Source organism: Eleginops maclovinus, chromosome 2, assembly GCF_036324505.1.
Source record: "Eleginops maclovinus isolate JMC-PN-2008 ecotype Puerto Natales chromosome 2, JC_Emac_rtc_rv5, whole genome shotgun sequence".
Lineage (NCBI taxonomy): Eukaryota > Metazoa > Chordata > Actinopteri > Perciformes > Eleginopidae > Eleginops > Eleginops maclovinus.
Genome location: NC_086350.1, coordinates 9,624,147 through 9,639,902, shown reverse-complemented (window position 1 = coordinate 9,639,902; position 15,756 = coordinate 9,624,147). Strand labels below are relative to the sequence as shown.

At 40.7% G+C, this 15,756-nt stretch overlaps 1 protein-coding gene across 1 annotated transcript; it reads right to left on the bottom strand.

The window, feature by feature from the left end:
- Window positions 1-9,991: 9,991 nt before the first annotated feature.
- Window positions 9,992-14,829, bottom strand: si:dkey-29p10.4 (E3 ubiquitin/ISG15 ligase TRIM25). The gene is made up of 7 exons (XM_063906151.1): window positions 14,551-14,829; window positions 12,841-13,799; window positions 12,621-12,716; window positions 11,817-12,065; window positions 11,678-11,700; window positions 10,985-11,139; window positions 9,992-10,843 (listed from the first exon to the last, which is right to left on the bottom strand). Exons 1-7 carry the CDS (start codon window positions 14,795-14,797, stop codon window positions 10,299-10,301), a joined length of 2,274 nt encoding a protein of 757 aa, XP_063762221.1. The 5' UTR covers window positions 14,798-14,829; the 3' UTR covers window positions 9,992-10,298.
- Between the last annotated feature and the right edge of the window lie 927 nt (window positions 14,830-15,756).

Genomic DNA, 15,756 nt, shown 5'->3' with positions numbered 1-15,756 from the left:
TCACCCTCCAAGATGAATAAATTCAGCAGAGGCAAATTTACTATTAACATGATATTTCATCTTTAAGGAATAAATCTGCTCAGTGTAAGAGGTGATAATAGCTTTGTAGGCAAGTGTCTCCCCACCAATCTGAAATAATGCAGCATACTCAGAAACTGAACACCCCTACTTAAATATTTTATAAGGACACTTTGTTTAGCTGGTGCAACAAAATATTGATGGGTCTTTAATGAGATATGTATAATGTGTAGTTGTAGGAAATGCCCCTATTTTTTATAGAATTGCATGTACTCACAAAATAACATCCAATTCTACCATCTGCAATTAAACCTAACAAGAAAAAACAGCCACAATAAATAACTATTTGCAAATATATAACCCATACCGTATTTATTTATTGCACAATAAAAAAGTTTAGTTTTACAAATGTCTGAAGCAAAACTGTGTTCTAAAATGAACTTTTTCGTCACGCTTGTAGTGTGCTGTGGGCATGTGAAAATGCATGTTAGCATTTAGTTCAAAGCATTACGGCTTCAAAGTACAGCTTTACACCATCCTAGCACCTAACTGAAGTGTAAACTCCTTTTTAGTTTCTACTCTCATTCAGCAAAGAGCAGATGGTCTGCGGCTTGACCCGGCCTCACAGAGACAGTTAGAGTTGTTCCCACGCAGGCACAACATGAATACATAATTTCACTATCAAACTGCTTTTATCTGCTAAAAGGTTGAACTGTCAACAAGCAATCGATTCTAGAGAAAAATGATTTGCGTGTAAAGAAAGGAAACACTTTACCTCTCACTCAGAAACACAATAGATAGTATTATAAAAGTTGGCTGACTATTCCTAAACCCAAATTGTATGTTAACGGGTGATTTGAACCATCGATTGGCCCTGTGATGGTAGCAGGCTGTGCTGTCGTAAGCTGTCTTTAACTCCAAATCTCATCCAAGCAAGAGCAGATAATCTATATATGATTATATATGTCTATCTGTCTATCTGTCTATCTATCTATCTACTTTAACCCAAACCATCATAGACTTAATTGAGGTTACCTGGTAGCTGCTGGATTGCGAGATACTGCAAGAGTTCAAGATGGTATAGGAATGGTAAAGCACTTATCGTGTTACCTTAACAACGACAAAGCATGTTGCGTATTGTGGGATTTTAATTAAATGTTTTCAAGGCTCTTTCCTGACAGTGTAGAATGCAGCAAGGCATACATACATATATTCATATCTTCCACATCACATTAGGCTAAGTATCATGCTAACTATGTTGAAGGCTAACACGCGACACTGGGTGGATGTTATGTTTCTAATCACTCAGCTCTCTCTGCTGCCGAATCTAAGAAATTCCCTTTCATAGGTAATTTCCACTGCGAATCTCTCATGGTGATGTCCGCTCTGTGTTTCTGACCACGACACAAGATGTTCTTAGATCAATGGCAGCCATCTCCTGAGGGTTTATAGGCTGTTTTCAAAATCTACGTGCTTTGCTGGCAATCACTCTCCACTTTCAGGCACCTGCATCATGCATTCCTGTTCAAAATTGCTTTCTGCCTGATTCCCCCTCAAGAACCAACTCAATCCCATCTTTCTCTATCTACTTTTTGTATCCAGTGAGTTGACCTCTTCCTCTCAATGGCTGCTGCTAGACATGTCAGCACTTGTTTATGTCTCAAGGTTTATCGTCCTTGAGACTGGCTACACCCTTGCAAAATGCAACATTTTTGGGAGATGAGAGCACGTCGTGAAGTGTTTATACCATTAATCAAATCCTTCATGCCCGACCATTGTTTGCCTCTCTTGCTGTTGTTTGCTCAATTTAGGCTGTACCATGTGTAATCCAGTGAACAGTACACAATAATATATCATATTGACTATTTTGGCAGATTGCATTTAGAGACAAATAATATGTGAATAAATGGATGGAAATGAAAAGAGAGGAAGATTCAAATTTGTTGAAAATCTCTGGCAAATTCACAAAACACTTACAAATGGAACATTAAGATGGAACACCTTTTTAGGAGATGGAAAAATGGAAAAGCATTTTCGGAAAATGAATTAAAGCAGGCCAATTTTAGAGCAGATAAATCCAAAGTCACTTTGAGTCTGTCAGGCTCATCTTATATTCCGCTGTTAGAAGTTTGGGCAACCTCAGCTCATCCAAGATGTTCTGCACACATTGATTTGTCCCATATCCTGCTGACAGGCCGGTTGTTGCATCGATGAGGAGAGAGAGAGTACTAGGAGTCCTGTCTCCGTCTTGCATGTCCAGGAGGTGAAATGACACCCTGGCTGACAATATCGAAGTCTCCTCTGCCTCGTCAAAATAAGACTGGACTCCAGCAGGTGAAATCACATAATGACCTCTCATTCAGGTATATGAAATATGGACATTTGTCCCCCGAATTAAACATTTGTAATGACCTGACATGCTTCAGTCACATGTCTTCTTAAACTGGGTCTGTATTTTATTTGTCACTAAACTGTATCGCTTTGCAGATGCTTTGAGTACTTATTCCTTCTTTGTCATTTTAGTGTGTGTTTTACAGAATTTTCAACATGAAGTTGCTTGATAAAGAGAAATACATAGTTTGATCATTTTTACAAAGCAAACTTTTATAAGCTATGAACTTTTTTGATACAAACTGGAGCCAGACTGACCGGTGAGACAATTATTATGAAGATTGCATCAGACTGTCTATAAAAGGAGACTGTTCCGCTGATTCTGGTTTCTGACAGAAGATGCCCTTTGCTCTCTGGAGACAAAGACACAGGGACAGCTGTCTTCTCTTACTTTCAGTGCCTTTTCCATGGATGAGGAAATGGTTATTTTCTCGAGTTATTTCAGGTCAGCTATGTCTTTGTACAACGTTAACAGAGAGGAATAATTCCCAGTTTCTTTTCAGTAAAAGTTTGTTATTGAAGTACTTTTCTCTGTGACTCACTAGATGTAACAATGTGAAAGTCACAGTGAGTTGTAATTGCAGTAATATTGATAAACCCTCAGCATCAGCAAAGGCATCATGTGACAATTTTAATTTGACCAATTCCTGCCAATGAATGACATGAGTTTTGTGCTAGTTAGCAAAATGTTAACATGCTTGAACACAAAAATACATTGTGAACATGGGGAATATTATATCTGTTAAATACCAGCATGTTAGCATTGTCATGATACGAATTTAAGCATGCTGAGGTTAGCATTAAGCTAAGTACAGCCTAGCATGGCTGAAGTTGGAAATGTACCACAATGACAATATGGTGGATGAAACTCTTTAGAGTATTAGCTGCGTATTGCTGTTTTGGACATAGTTGTCATTGTATAAGTAAGTGCAGAATCTTTATCTAAAATCGTAATATAAATTGGCTGCACATGTAGCAAATTTAGAGTGCCTACAGAGTGCCTACACTAAAAGATAAAAAACTCTTCAACTTTAAGCCTAAAGCCTAATTTGGAGGTAAGTGTTTTGTTTGATAAGTGCAATGTGAAGTATATATTTTTAAGCGCCAAATGCATTTTTAAGGGGAACACTTCCTACAGACTTGCTGTATCTTTCAACAAATAGGCCATGTAACTTTTTTTATTTGTCTGCAAAACTAAAATGATTGAAACTGTAGAACATTATTAGTTTGATAATATTATTTGTCTTCGTAGAGTTTCCAGTTAAGTAATCTTTTGGTCAAGATAATGAAAAAAAAAAGTATGCCAAGGGTAGGCAGAAACAAAGACAAGTGTATTCAGGTGTGACCCTCCTGCTGCCCCAGGGACATATGGGAAGGTATTTACAGTTTGCCTTGAGACTCAGTTTAAGATGAGAATAAATCACTCGAGTCGGCAAAAGCTTGGAGGAGACGAATGACAAGTTTTAAGGGGAACATGAACTGTGTACATTTATAATGTGCCTAAATAAAGGATAAAGGAGGAACAAGCGAGTGCGGTGAAGATTTCATTTTAATGTGTGCTTCATTTGTGGGACTCATCAGAATCACGCACAGATCATATTTGACAGTTTTCGTAATAGAAATAACATCTGCTATAAATTACGACCTGACAATGAATACACCCCGTACGTGTAGCTTCTGAGAAACAGGGATATAATATACCCCAACTGAAATATGTGGCATAGTTAGTTTTAATGAAAAAAGCAATGACTGATTCATCTGAAGGCTCAAACTGCCACATACCAATTATCTTGAAAACCGAAAAAGCCACCTTTCTTGCTTAGTGATAGAAACCCATTCAACACGACTTAAAGTAGTCCCAGGAGAGAGGCAAGGAAAATGAAATTGTTGGATGATTACACCGAGGATACAATGCACTACCAAACAAGACTGATTGCTGTGGGCTGAATTGATGGTCTCAGGCCTGCTCGCTTCATCTCTAGGTCAGAAAACTGCTGCGGGGAGAAATGCCAAGCGTTTCCTGGTTCTCTATAGTTCAGCGCCTGTGCCTCCGCTCCGGGTCAACAGGTCTCCTGGCTGACATTTTGATGAAGTGGGTGGAAGATAAACGTGATGACACATCTCCCAGATTCACAGATCCAGATGTTTAATAAATTAGTTGTGTTGATTGTTTCCACAATGCAGTTACTCCATAGCCTTGGCTGTCCGTTATTGATTTATCAATAGTTTTCTAGCCAAGAAATAACATGGCCATTCTTCTAAGTATCTGCAATGTGCTCTGCATATGAGAGCAATAACAAGAGAGAAAAAAGCCACCATCCAGCATCCATTTAAAATGTTAAGTTAAATCTCAGTTTCTTTGGTGAGTGTGTGTTTGCTGAGCAACCTCCAACACCAGAACAAGTGACTACGTCAGGGGTGAAAGCAGAAATCGAAAGCCCCCCCCAGCTGTGTCTGTCTGAAAAGGGACGTTTCAGGATGACTAGAGCCAGAACTGGTTCAGTTAATATACTCCTATCGGGAGTCCAGAAAGACAACTAAAAGGAGCTAGAAATTTAGAAATACCCACGAATGGTATTTTGTTTGACTAACAATTGAAATAGGTGCATCTAAATTACCCTGCTGGAATAACTCCAACACGTTTATCATTCCAAAAAAAGAGTGGTCTGTATTGTGCCTCTACTGTGACATGTTTACATGCTTTAAAGTTCAACAAGTGCTTTATTTTTTGCACACTGCCTGTGCTGTAGCACCTCTTTATATCCTCTGTGTGAAACCAGAGCCCAGTCTGCTCTGATTGGTTAGCTGGCTCTGTTGCGATGTAAACCACTTAGAATAGTCCTGCCCCTTCGTGGCAGCCTATTGCGTACAATGTGTTGGTGCGCTAGCCAATAGAAGCACCAGTGTTTCATAGTGATGTCCCTATAGGGAAGTAAAACAAAGGAATCCAATGGAGGTGTTTCAGGCAGGGGGTGAGTGTGTGGGAGGGAAACTCCCTCTGGAGGAAACACAGGGATGTTAGTCTTTGCAGACCATTTACATGCACAAAAACTAATAAACACTATAGGAAGTGGGAAAACCCCCAAAAAGCAAAATGGGGCATCTTTAAAGTCATTATCCATTACTGTTAAGGGATAAAAGAGATTGAATCTGTTATGGGAAAAAACTAGTTAGAAAATGAGATTGAATCTGCGGCATTGTGTTGAAAAACAAGATTACATTTCATTCACTGAGATAAAAAAAGGGATATTTTCTAATCATATTCTGAATTTATGACAATGAAGGTTTTAATGTTAATATTGTTTGTTTTTGCGTTGCATTCACACTGCTTCATTCTTAAAGCCTAGAAGAAGGAACCCTTAACGGTCCCACAGGGGAAATTTACCATTCTGCATTTGACCCATCTTATTGTTAGGAGCAGTGGGCTGCCATATGTACGGTGCCTGGGGAGCAGTGTAGGGAATGGTGCGTTGCTCAGGGACACCACGGTAGCACTTGGTCTTTCGGGGGACTGGAAGTGGTGACCTTCCAGTTCCCAGGCCAAGTCCCTATAGACTTTGCCACCACCGCCCAACATATACACTCACAGTCCATCCAACCATGTACTGGGTTAGATAAGATGGACCTCCTTATAGTCCTTATGAGAAACATCTTCTATAATCTGATGGTTCTTTATTACCTGATGTTTTTATGATTCATGTAACTGTTTTGAATTCCATGTTATTGTGAAGCTATAAATAAAAGCAATTATATGAAATAAAATACAAATAAATAAACAAGTCACTGAATCCCAGCCACCATGTGAGGCCCTATCTACCTCTGACCGTGCACTCTGACCCCCCCCTGCAGAGGGGCCAAGTGAAAAGACCAGTAAGTAGGCAGACAAATAAACATACATGAGGCTAATGACTGCAGAGGAGAGATGGATGGGGGTACAGCACTTGGGATGAAGGAGGAGGAGGAGGAGGAGGAGGAGGAGGAGGAGGAGGAGGAGGAGGAGGAGGAGGAGGAGGAGGAGGAGGAGGAGGAGGAGGAGGAGGAGACACAGGCACCATACAGCTGCCAATAGTGACTTTGAAATAGACTCTTAATGTGCTGACATATTAATAGTTGAAGGGTAACACCACTTAATGACAGATAATTAAACACAAAGAGTGATATATATTTATGTCATTCAAGTAATTAAAGTTCACTGTGCATGATCAGGGTGGTGCAAGCTTTGTATGCATTACAAATTACACATTTAATAATTACATTCAATTAAAATGGGATTGAGTGTAAGTACCGACAGATTTGAGATTTGTATTTTATCCAATTGTATTTTATCTATTCAGCGCAGGATGACAGACAGACAGCACAGATAGAGTCGCTCATGAAAGTCATGAGGACGTTTATTTTTTTCTGTGAAACCCAGAGTAAATTGATTTGCCTGGGGAGAGGTGAAGTGAAAGAATAGGGATGTCGCTCAGCAATAGGCCCTATACACTTCTTGTGTCTCAGATTTCCGTGGACCCTGCCAAGCCTGGCAGGTGACCGGGTGAGACATGCAAGACTCCCCGCTCACCTGAGCTCACCCACTGTTTCCATGCCAACAGGAGATGTGGCCACAAGGCATGAAGTGTGCTTGTGCGTGTGTGTGTGTGTGTGTGTGTGTGTGTGTCAACATATGGTAATAGTCGCACAGGCAGTGTGCTTACAGTGTCACTCAGTGCTTCACAAAACAAGCTGTAGAAAAAGACACATAAATACAGTGTAGAGTTATGGTAAACTCAAGTGAGTAAAATATAGCCTCAGCACCTCCAATGTGAAATGCATGCAAACTGGCTGCAGGGGCCCTTACTCATTTATTTTAGGGACTGACCTGATTATTGGCTTGAGTAATTAAACTACTTTTTGGTGTGTGATTAACACAGATGTATTCTTGGCAGTCTTAAATTGTTCTAATATGACATAGAATTAATAGGTGGTGTAGTTGCAGCCCAGAAAAAAATGGATAAATAAGGTGGGTTTTTTTATCATTCAAATGGAGCACAGACATGTTTTAGGGCCTATGATTGAGTCTTCAGTGACATAATAGTATATGTCACCAAAAATCTGCCTTTCATCGATGCATAACTCTTCTTCTGTAGGCTTGAGAGGTAAAATACACCGCTTAGACCTAATATGCTTTCTTTATAGAGGGAAAATGAAATGCAAACGACTGCCGGATTCTTGAACAGCCTTACTCTTGGAAGGATAAAATAAACATGGAGGAGAGAACATCCTGTCCTCTCTTTTTCACATGGGTTTGAATATTAATCCAATGTGTAAAGTTTAAGACTGGTGTGATGCATGAGCCGTGACATCTCTAAAGCCTTGCGTTGAGAAGCTGTTGAAGTGGATACGTGCTGATTTCCTCCCTCTGGATGAAGATGTTGTCCCACTGCTAATAAGTATATGCCTTCTAATGAGCAGAAACATTGATTAGCATATGTCCAATTACTTCACAGCCAAGGTTCCAGGCTCTATTCAACAACTACTTGTTGTGGGAGCAGATGAAATACTTAAATGGCTGGTAAGTGCTTAACTAGAACCATGCTTGCTGTTGTAAATAAATAGTGCGAACTCTGTCATGCTTGTTAATTATGTATTTTTGGTGATAAAGCGTCATCTCTTTCTATAAAATGATTTAAAGTTGTTACTATGCAACCCACATATGTACCGTTCATGTATCCAGATGATCAGAAGAGTTTTTGAGGACTCCTTTAGAACAGCTTTAAGTATTGAATGAAGATTGATGGGTGACTCTTTTCCTCGATATCTGACACTGTGACTCGAAAGCAATAATGATGATGTGCAAATTTGGGCTATTAAAACAGTTGATGGTGTTCTTGGTTGACTATAAATGTAACATTTGACATGTTCAGTGACTCAATTTGTGCTGCACAGCTACTTTTACCTCAGCATGTGACAGAAAAAGAGGTGTTAGTGTTCAGAGGCTTTCATCAAATGGCAGCATATATCCAGTCAGAGTGAACTGGAAACTTGATGGTTTTTTAACCATCGGACACCTTTGACTTTCATCCACCGATAGAAAAAGACTTACATTATGTGAAATAAACTGAAAGGCTTGCTGTTTGAATGCTGATATTTTATGCCAGTCCACTTTTCATCCTGACCATAATGAGTGGTAAAAGCATGCAGTCTGGGAGAGTGCTGCAAATGACACCCACTTTGACTCATTTGCTGTACTGTTCAGTACGCAGTGACAAGGGAAAGGAATTATCTTTGCATGAACAAATTACATTTTTGTTTAAAAAAAAGTCTCAATAGTTGGATGATTCCAGATTCTTTTCATAAAGTATCAGTTTAAAAAGCAAAATAACACCTTCTTTTACCTAGCTTTCCAGTACTGAGCTGTACTTGATATGTTTTTTTTTTCTTGAGAACATCAGTGAAAAGAAAGTATATATGACTGTAAATCCCAATTTTTTACTAGATTCTTACGTCATTTTATTTCAAAAGCAGCTGCAAGGCAAGGCCATGTCCTCCGAGTGTTTTTATCAATGTAAATCATCTTGCCAGAGAAAAATGTATTAAGGGTTTTCTTCTTTCATATCCCTCTGAGACACGAACCATTTTCACCTCAGCACTCATTGATATGGGTATATGATGACAATTACACATTAGTGTTGTCCCATTGGCTGCCTAGTCATCCAGAGCTCTCAATATTGTATTGGTAATCTAAATACAATAGCTATCCGTCACATAGATATCTGCCAACATGCTACAAGCCCTTAACTCTTCATTTTTTAATGGTAGTCTAGAAAAGGTGGAAGAGCCTGACTGGGAGACCGTTGGATTGACATGGAGAGGAGAATTTAATTATTCTGAATCCCTCCCTCCCTCCCTCTCAGACATGTCTTGCCTTCATGCACCAGCTGGAGCAGGGAAAAAGACGAAACCCACTTAGGATTTTCGACTACCTTTGGATCATGTATCTGCAAGTAGTGAAATCGTTGCCATGGCTGACTGGTGCACTTCTGAAGTGTCAGAAACGATGCCCAGTAAAAGTATGTTAAGAGTGAAAGACATTTAGGTGAAATTAGTTAGTTTGAAAAGATAATTAAAGGTGTTGATTAAACCTTGTTATACCCCCCCCCCCGCTCTATTTCAATCAGTCTTTTTCACTTACACTACATTTACTTCTGTCGATTGTGAGGTTTTCCAGCTGTTCAACAAGTTTGGATAAACCTTGATCCAGGGCCAGCTGTCCCTGCACGACTGGCATGCTAGTGCTCTACCAATCATCCAGAAGTTTATGTAAACACCACTTTGATCCCTCTGTGACGTCAAGCACACAGACCTCCAGTCAGAATAAATGATCCCTGGAGATTGGAAGGAAGGGAGCAATTGAGCAACTGAAGGGATCTGTGAGGCTGTAGATGAGTTTGAGCCCAAGGCAGTGTTTGTTGTGGGTAAAGTGCTGCGGGCCAGTGGGAGTTCAAAGTTAGCACACCAACTATCACCTGTTTGGAGGGAAACACACCACCCAGTCACCCACCTGTGTTTCTATTTAATGATATAAAGACGAGTCGTAATGCTGGTTTACTTTTGCTTTTGAAGCTTTTATTATTGTAAAAAGACAAGGGAAAAATGATCAGATCAATGTATCTGTTTGTTTTTTCCAGATCTAAAAGCAAACGCATGAAGATAAAACATGTACAAAAGATATGCTGCATTTGTGTTGTACAGTGAATGGTATTCCTGGTATGTAATGCTTCCAGTACTATCATGTTATAAATGTAACTTTGATCCCCGAGAGTTTTAAAACATAGTGGTTTTCACATATCTAAAAAAGGCACATAATAACATGTACATTTTCAGCACAACTGACATGGCAGTATGGTTTATGATTGGAAAAGATCACAGATGGAGAGTTTGGTTTTAGACACAGACAAAGCTGGGAAGAGAGGATCAGTAAACCTGTGCTTGTAGGAATGCATCAAAGTTAGACTGCCCCCTGGTGTCACATTGAAGAATGACAAAATCCCCTCCTCAAAGTCGAGGAACACTCCCACCCGCTGCAGCCCGTCTGCATCCACAGGAACCGCCACCTTGTTGTGCAGAGCTTCCACCTTTTTTCTGTCAAAGGCCAGGCACCAGGAGTACGAGTTGAAGCCCAGACGAGAGTTGTCCTTTTGGCCTTTCCTCTCTATCTGACCCTCACACAGCCCCACCTTCCAGCGGCCCTCATCCTCAGGCACATTCACCTCCCAGTACCAGCGACCACCCTCCATGACAGAGGAGGCCAGGACCTGTGGGAATGAGCTGAAGCGAGCCTCGTGATCAGTGTAGGCCTGCTGGGCTTCGCTGTATGTCACCCTCCTGTTGTTATCAGACAGCTGCAGCTTGGGGTGGGCTGTTTCTGCATCCAATATAGGGACGGTGCCATCTGTAAACAGTAAAATACATTTTAGATGAGAAGACTAACTGAATATGCCAACTTTGGGCCTACAGGATGCATCTAGTCCTTTTGATTTAGATGTGATTGGAAAGTAAATAGAAAATCATAAGAAAATAACACTTGACTTACAGAGCAGTCTGTAGAGGTCTCCATATTTGCCTGGCACAGTGATGACGACTTCTTCCAGGCGTTTCTCGGTCCACCTCTGCAGGCATGCCAGCCGAGCCTGATCCACTTCCTCTGGAGTCTCTAACTGTCCCACACAGCTCCCCATGTTAGCAGCCCTGGTGAAGAAAAGAAGAGGGGGTTGAGAGCATAAAGATTTAAGACTGTTACACTTCACTATGCCTTGATGACCAATCAGAGGCATTGGAACATAATTACACATAAAATAAAGATACATTTAACAATTAAGTGGACAGCAGCACTTCTAAAGGGCAAATACAAGTCATTTTAAAGATAAGTATAACAACAAATTTGCAAATGAGCCAAAATCCTTCTGTAGTAAATATTCAACAGTAATAATATATTGGCATAAGTGGCATGTTTATCAACTTATTTATCTTCATGTATTGGAACACTTTCATACAGAAACTTAACTATTAAAGGGTTTTTCCCTCGCCTCGTTTTCATTTATCTAACAATGCAGATAGTTTTGATTTACTTTGCAAAAGATTTAAGAAATACATCTTTAAGATCTTTAAGTATTTACTTTTAAGGGAAGCTACCCTTTAGGTCTTAACAGCCTGTCTACTTAAGCTTTGTTATTTTGGAAGCACATTTTGACATAGTAAATCAATTCTGTAAAAGAGGAAAACTTACAGGTGGGCTATCTTGCTGTATTCCTGTCATGTGAAAAAGAAGAAAAAACACATTTCAGTGAGTTAGTGTTCATAAGGCAGCATTAGATCTTATATTTAACCAACAAACGGACAGGTTCTTCTCCTAACATCCATCTCACCACGATGAAGACCTGGTCCTGAATGCGTTGGTCTCCCTTGGCATCCGCTAGATCCTCCAGGCCGTGGAGGCCTTGCTGGATGGATTGCAGGGAGCTCTGGAGGTGGCTCAGTTTCTCCTCTAGCCCCCCCAAAACCCTTTTCTCCTCCTTTGCCACACACTGGAGAGCTGACTGCTCCTCCTGCTCCAGGGCCTCTCTGATGGCTCCGTATTGCTGCTGCACCCCTGCTCGAGCCTTGCCCAAAACCACCTGGAGAGACAATAACAACCAACGTCTTGTAATGCAATCCTTTCAATTCCTTAATATCTTCTCATTGCAGTTCGAGGACTCCGATGTCCATTTTTTTCTCTACAATGCGAACAGGTGTTTATTTCTAAAGCAACTATTCCTCGATTGAGAATGTTATTCAAGATGTACCGTGAGATTGCCATATATAAGTTTAACTTTCTGTAATTGAGGATTGACCTCAAGGAGGAGGACAAGTCAGAGGGAATTGTGAGAATGGTACACCTGACTTGAAATGAGTTCGATTTGTAGCTGATAATTTCATCAAAAAACTATAATCTCAAAGCAATGCTACATGTATGGTTTAAGGCAATGAATTTATTCTATAGTAAAATAATCTTCAAAATAGCCTTCAGTGTATGTGTCCAATCCTGGAGTGTGCATGTTTGAGATGCGAGAGCGGATCTGTGAATTTTCACAACCCAATTTTAGGTTAGGATTGTGAAACTCCTGTTGTCTGAGCCCAGCGTTAGAAAGCAGAAATGATTTAAGTGAGAACTTAAGAACTAAATCTCTTACGCTGAAGGTCTCTTTCTTCTGTGTGAGATCAGCCACGTTGTTCTTCACTTCCTGTTCAGCCTGCTGCAGTTGTTTGATTTCATCTTTTAGATTTCCCTGTTGCACAGAAATAAAAAAACAACACTTATTTATTGCTCAGGCTATATTTAAAACTACTGCAACTTTACCAAAATTGACAGTGTATCTACAGTTTATATGGTGCTGTATAGAGACCACCTACCCTGAGCTCTCTCTCTGCCTCCCTGATGCTGACGCAGAGATGGTCACGGTGGGAGCCGATGACCGTACACACCGTGCACACGCACACTCCACACTGCCGACAGTATATACGGTTCATCTCCTGGTGCTCCTGGCACCTCCAGGGGGAGAAATCATCCATGGCAGGAACCAAGGTGTGATTCTGGAAGACGGGGGAGTCCAGGTGGGAACGCAGATGCTCTGAACACATGGAAGCTCCGCACACCAGACAGGTCTTTACAGCGGTCTGGGGCCTCATTTTAGGGCAGTAATGGCAGGGCACAGGGATGGTCTTTTTCCCCCCTGACAGCGGGAAGATCCCAGCACGACCTGGGGATCCTGCAGCTACAATAGGAGGTTTGGTGGATATCAGGGGAGACCTGCTGACGTTGTGTACAGGAGACTTACCTGGAGTTGAGACCCCAGGGAAGGAATCAGAGTTGGCAGACATGGCAGGTTTCTTTGGTGATGCATGAATTCCTGTGGCTTGTGTGTCTTTCTTGGGGGTTGCAATAGCAGGTGCATCACATATATCTACTTCGTCGGAGTTGTCCGAGTCATTCAATGAGACAACATCTACTGATTTATGCTGGTTCCACTTGGTTGAGATGTCATCATGTGGCACATCACTATAAGGTACTGCGTTGCTGTCAGAAGTGTCACCGGAGGATGCACCTTTACCACCATTAGACTGTGTGGATTCTGGTTGCACTGCTTTCTTGGATGTCTCCACACTAGTCGACTGTGCAGGTGTATCTGAGAAGGAAGTGCTGGGAGTCGCTGCGTCATTGGACCACTCATGTGGAGACGCCACAGTTGATCGCTTTGTGTTAGGTTGCTCTGATACAGGTGTGCTCGCTTTTCTCTTGCCAAGAAGTCGGCTGGTGAGGGAGGGCCGCCGCAAATTGTCTTTTGTATTTTGTTCAGCAGATCTCGAGGTGCCTTTTTAAATAGCATACAAACAAAGAAACATTTGTTAGAGAGAGGGTTGACTAAGTATTACTGAACAAAAACAACTGCAAGCTGCCTTCTGCCCAGCACAACTCTACACAACTCATACTGCCTACTGAGAAGTTAGGCTACACTTTAAGTAATTTGAGAAATGATCATCTAACTCAATTTTTTTGTGAGTTACTATGCTGCCTTGTTAGTCTACGGTCTGCGATAACTGACTAATGAAACTGGTATAAAAACACTATACATAAGAAACTGTTAGGTAATGGCATGGCTGGTACCTGATCCACTAAATAAAGTCAGTATCAACATGGATACTTATATTGAATTTATGATGGGTGTAACTTTTAAGATTGGTATTCAACTTAAAATGACTCTCAGTTAAACGTTAGTCATAAGCGGTAAAACAAAAAGTAACTGTCACTCCGTCTTTAGTCCACAATAAAGACGGAGAGGAAGTGAAGACGATAGTGTATCAGCGTGCCAAAGTTATACATATTTTATTAGCTTTTGACAAGCACTTAAAAACGCTATTCGAAACTAAATAATGTAACTAGTTTGTTCAACAGGGACATGCCAGTTTAAGTTATCTTACGTTGCCTTACGTTTAGGTAACATATGGGAGGGAGACCTCTAACGTTAGCTAAGTTAGCTAGCTTTAACTGCTGCATTCGCTTCTTAATTATCCTTTATTCTAACCGCGTGTTTACCGCCATAGTTGCGATAGTTTCAACTGTACCTGCAGCGTTTTGAGGCTGAGGAGCCCAGCGGAAGTTGCCGGGCAGCAGTTTCACATCAAACGGCAGAGTCTGGTACACAGTGTTACACCTCCACTCCGGACAGTGGTACGGTCCGTCCGGGGTTACACTCCACAAGTCTCCGATGCACCGCTGGCAGAACTGGTGGTTACATCTCAGGGTGACGGGTTCCCGGGTCAGCTCGTTGCACAGGGGACAGGTCGCCGGGGTGTCCAACGACGCTCCCATTTTGTTTGGATTGATTTTGGATTACGTTTCTGTTTCCGCCTCTGTCGAGGCGCAGGGGGCGGGCCTTCATGTTTGAATCCCGCTCCCCCTCCTGGTAGTGCCTTGTCTAAAGGGACATTCCATGCATTTGTAATCAGTGGGGAAGGAAGTACTGTAAACTATTTTAATTTTGCACTAAAGCACTACTATAAAAATACCCCATTTCAGATACAAGTCCAGCATTCATGTAAAATAGTACCAACGTGTGGCAACAAAATGTACTTAAAGAGTGAAAAATAAAAGGTAAAAATGAGCTGCAAAAAAGAACGTCTAAATGTGGTATTTTCTTTTTTTCCCTTTCTCCCCCACAGCATTCCTATCTTTTTGGTGGTCTAGACATGTGACTTGAAGTAAAAGCTGTTGTTACTTTTGAGTTAGAGGTTAATCTTTCATAATCTCAAAGAAGTTTTATCTTTCAAAGAGATTCTGTTCTTGCTTGTGTGGCCTGGATATATGAAGAGTTGTGACCAATCACGGAACAGCTACATTCAAATGCTGTGCAGTATAACGTTAGGCTCATGGAATTTGAAGTTTAGCATTAAATAAGAAGTGCATTTAAAAAATGTAATGCCAAAATTAATAATAATCCCTTAGGGATTACTTAAAGAGCATGCTTTGCTATTCCTCTAACAGGACTGGACTGATTTCTATTGTTATGGAACAATAAACATTTGCAACAGAGGTTAAGATATTCTGACCTTTGGTTCATAGTGTCAAACTGGTCCAAAACACAGGATCCTACATTTCCCAAAATGCAACTTGATCAATTTACAGAGGACTTTACTTTTCACAGGCTGAGTTGTACTAAACATTATCAATAATATAATAATCATTTGGAAATATCTCGTTTGTCAAAAAAAGACACACAAAAGCGATTTACAGTGAAAACCTTTATTAAGTGTTCATATATTCTTAAAGGA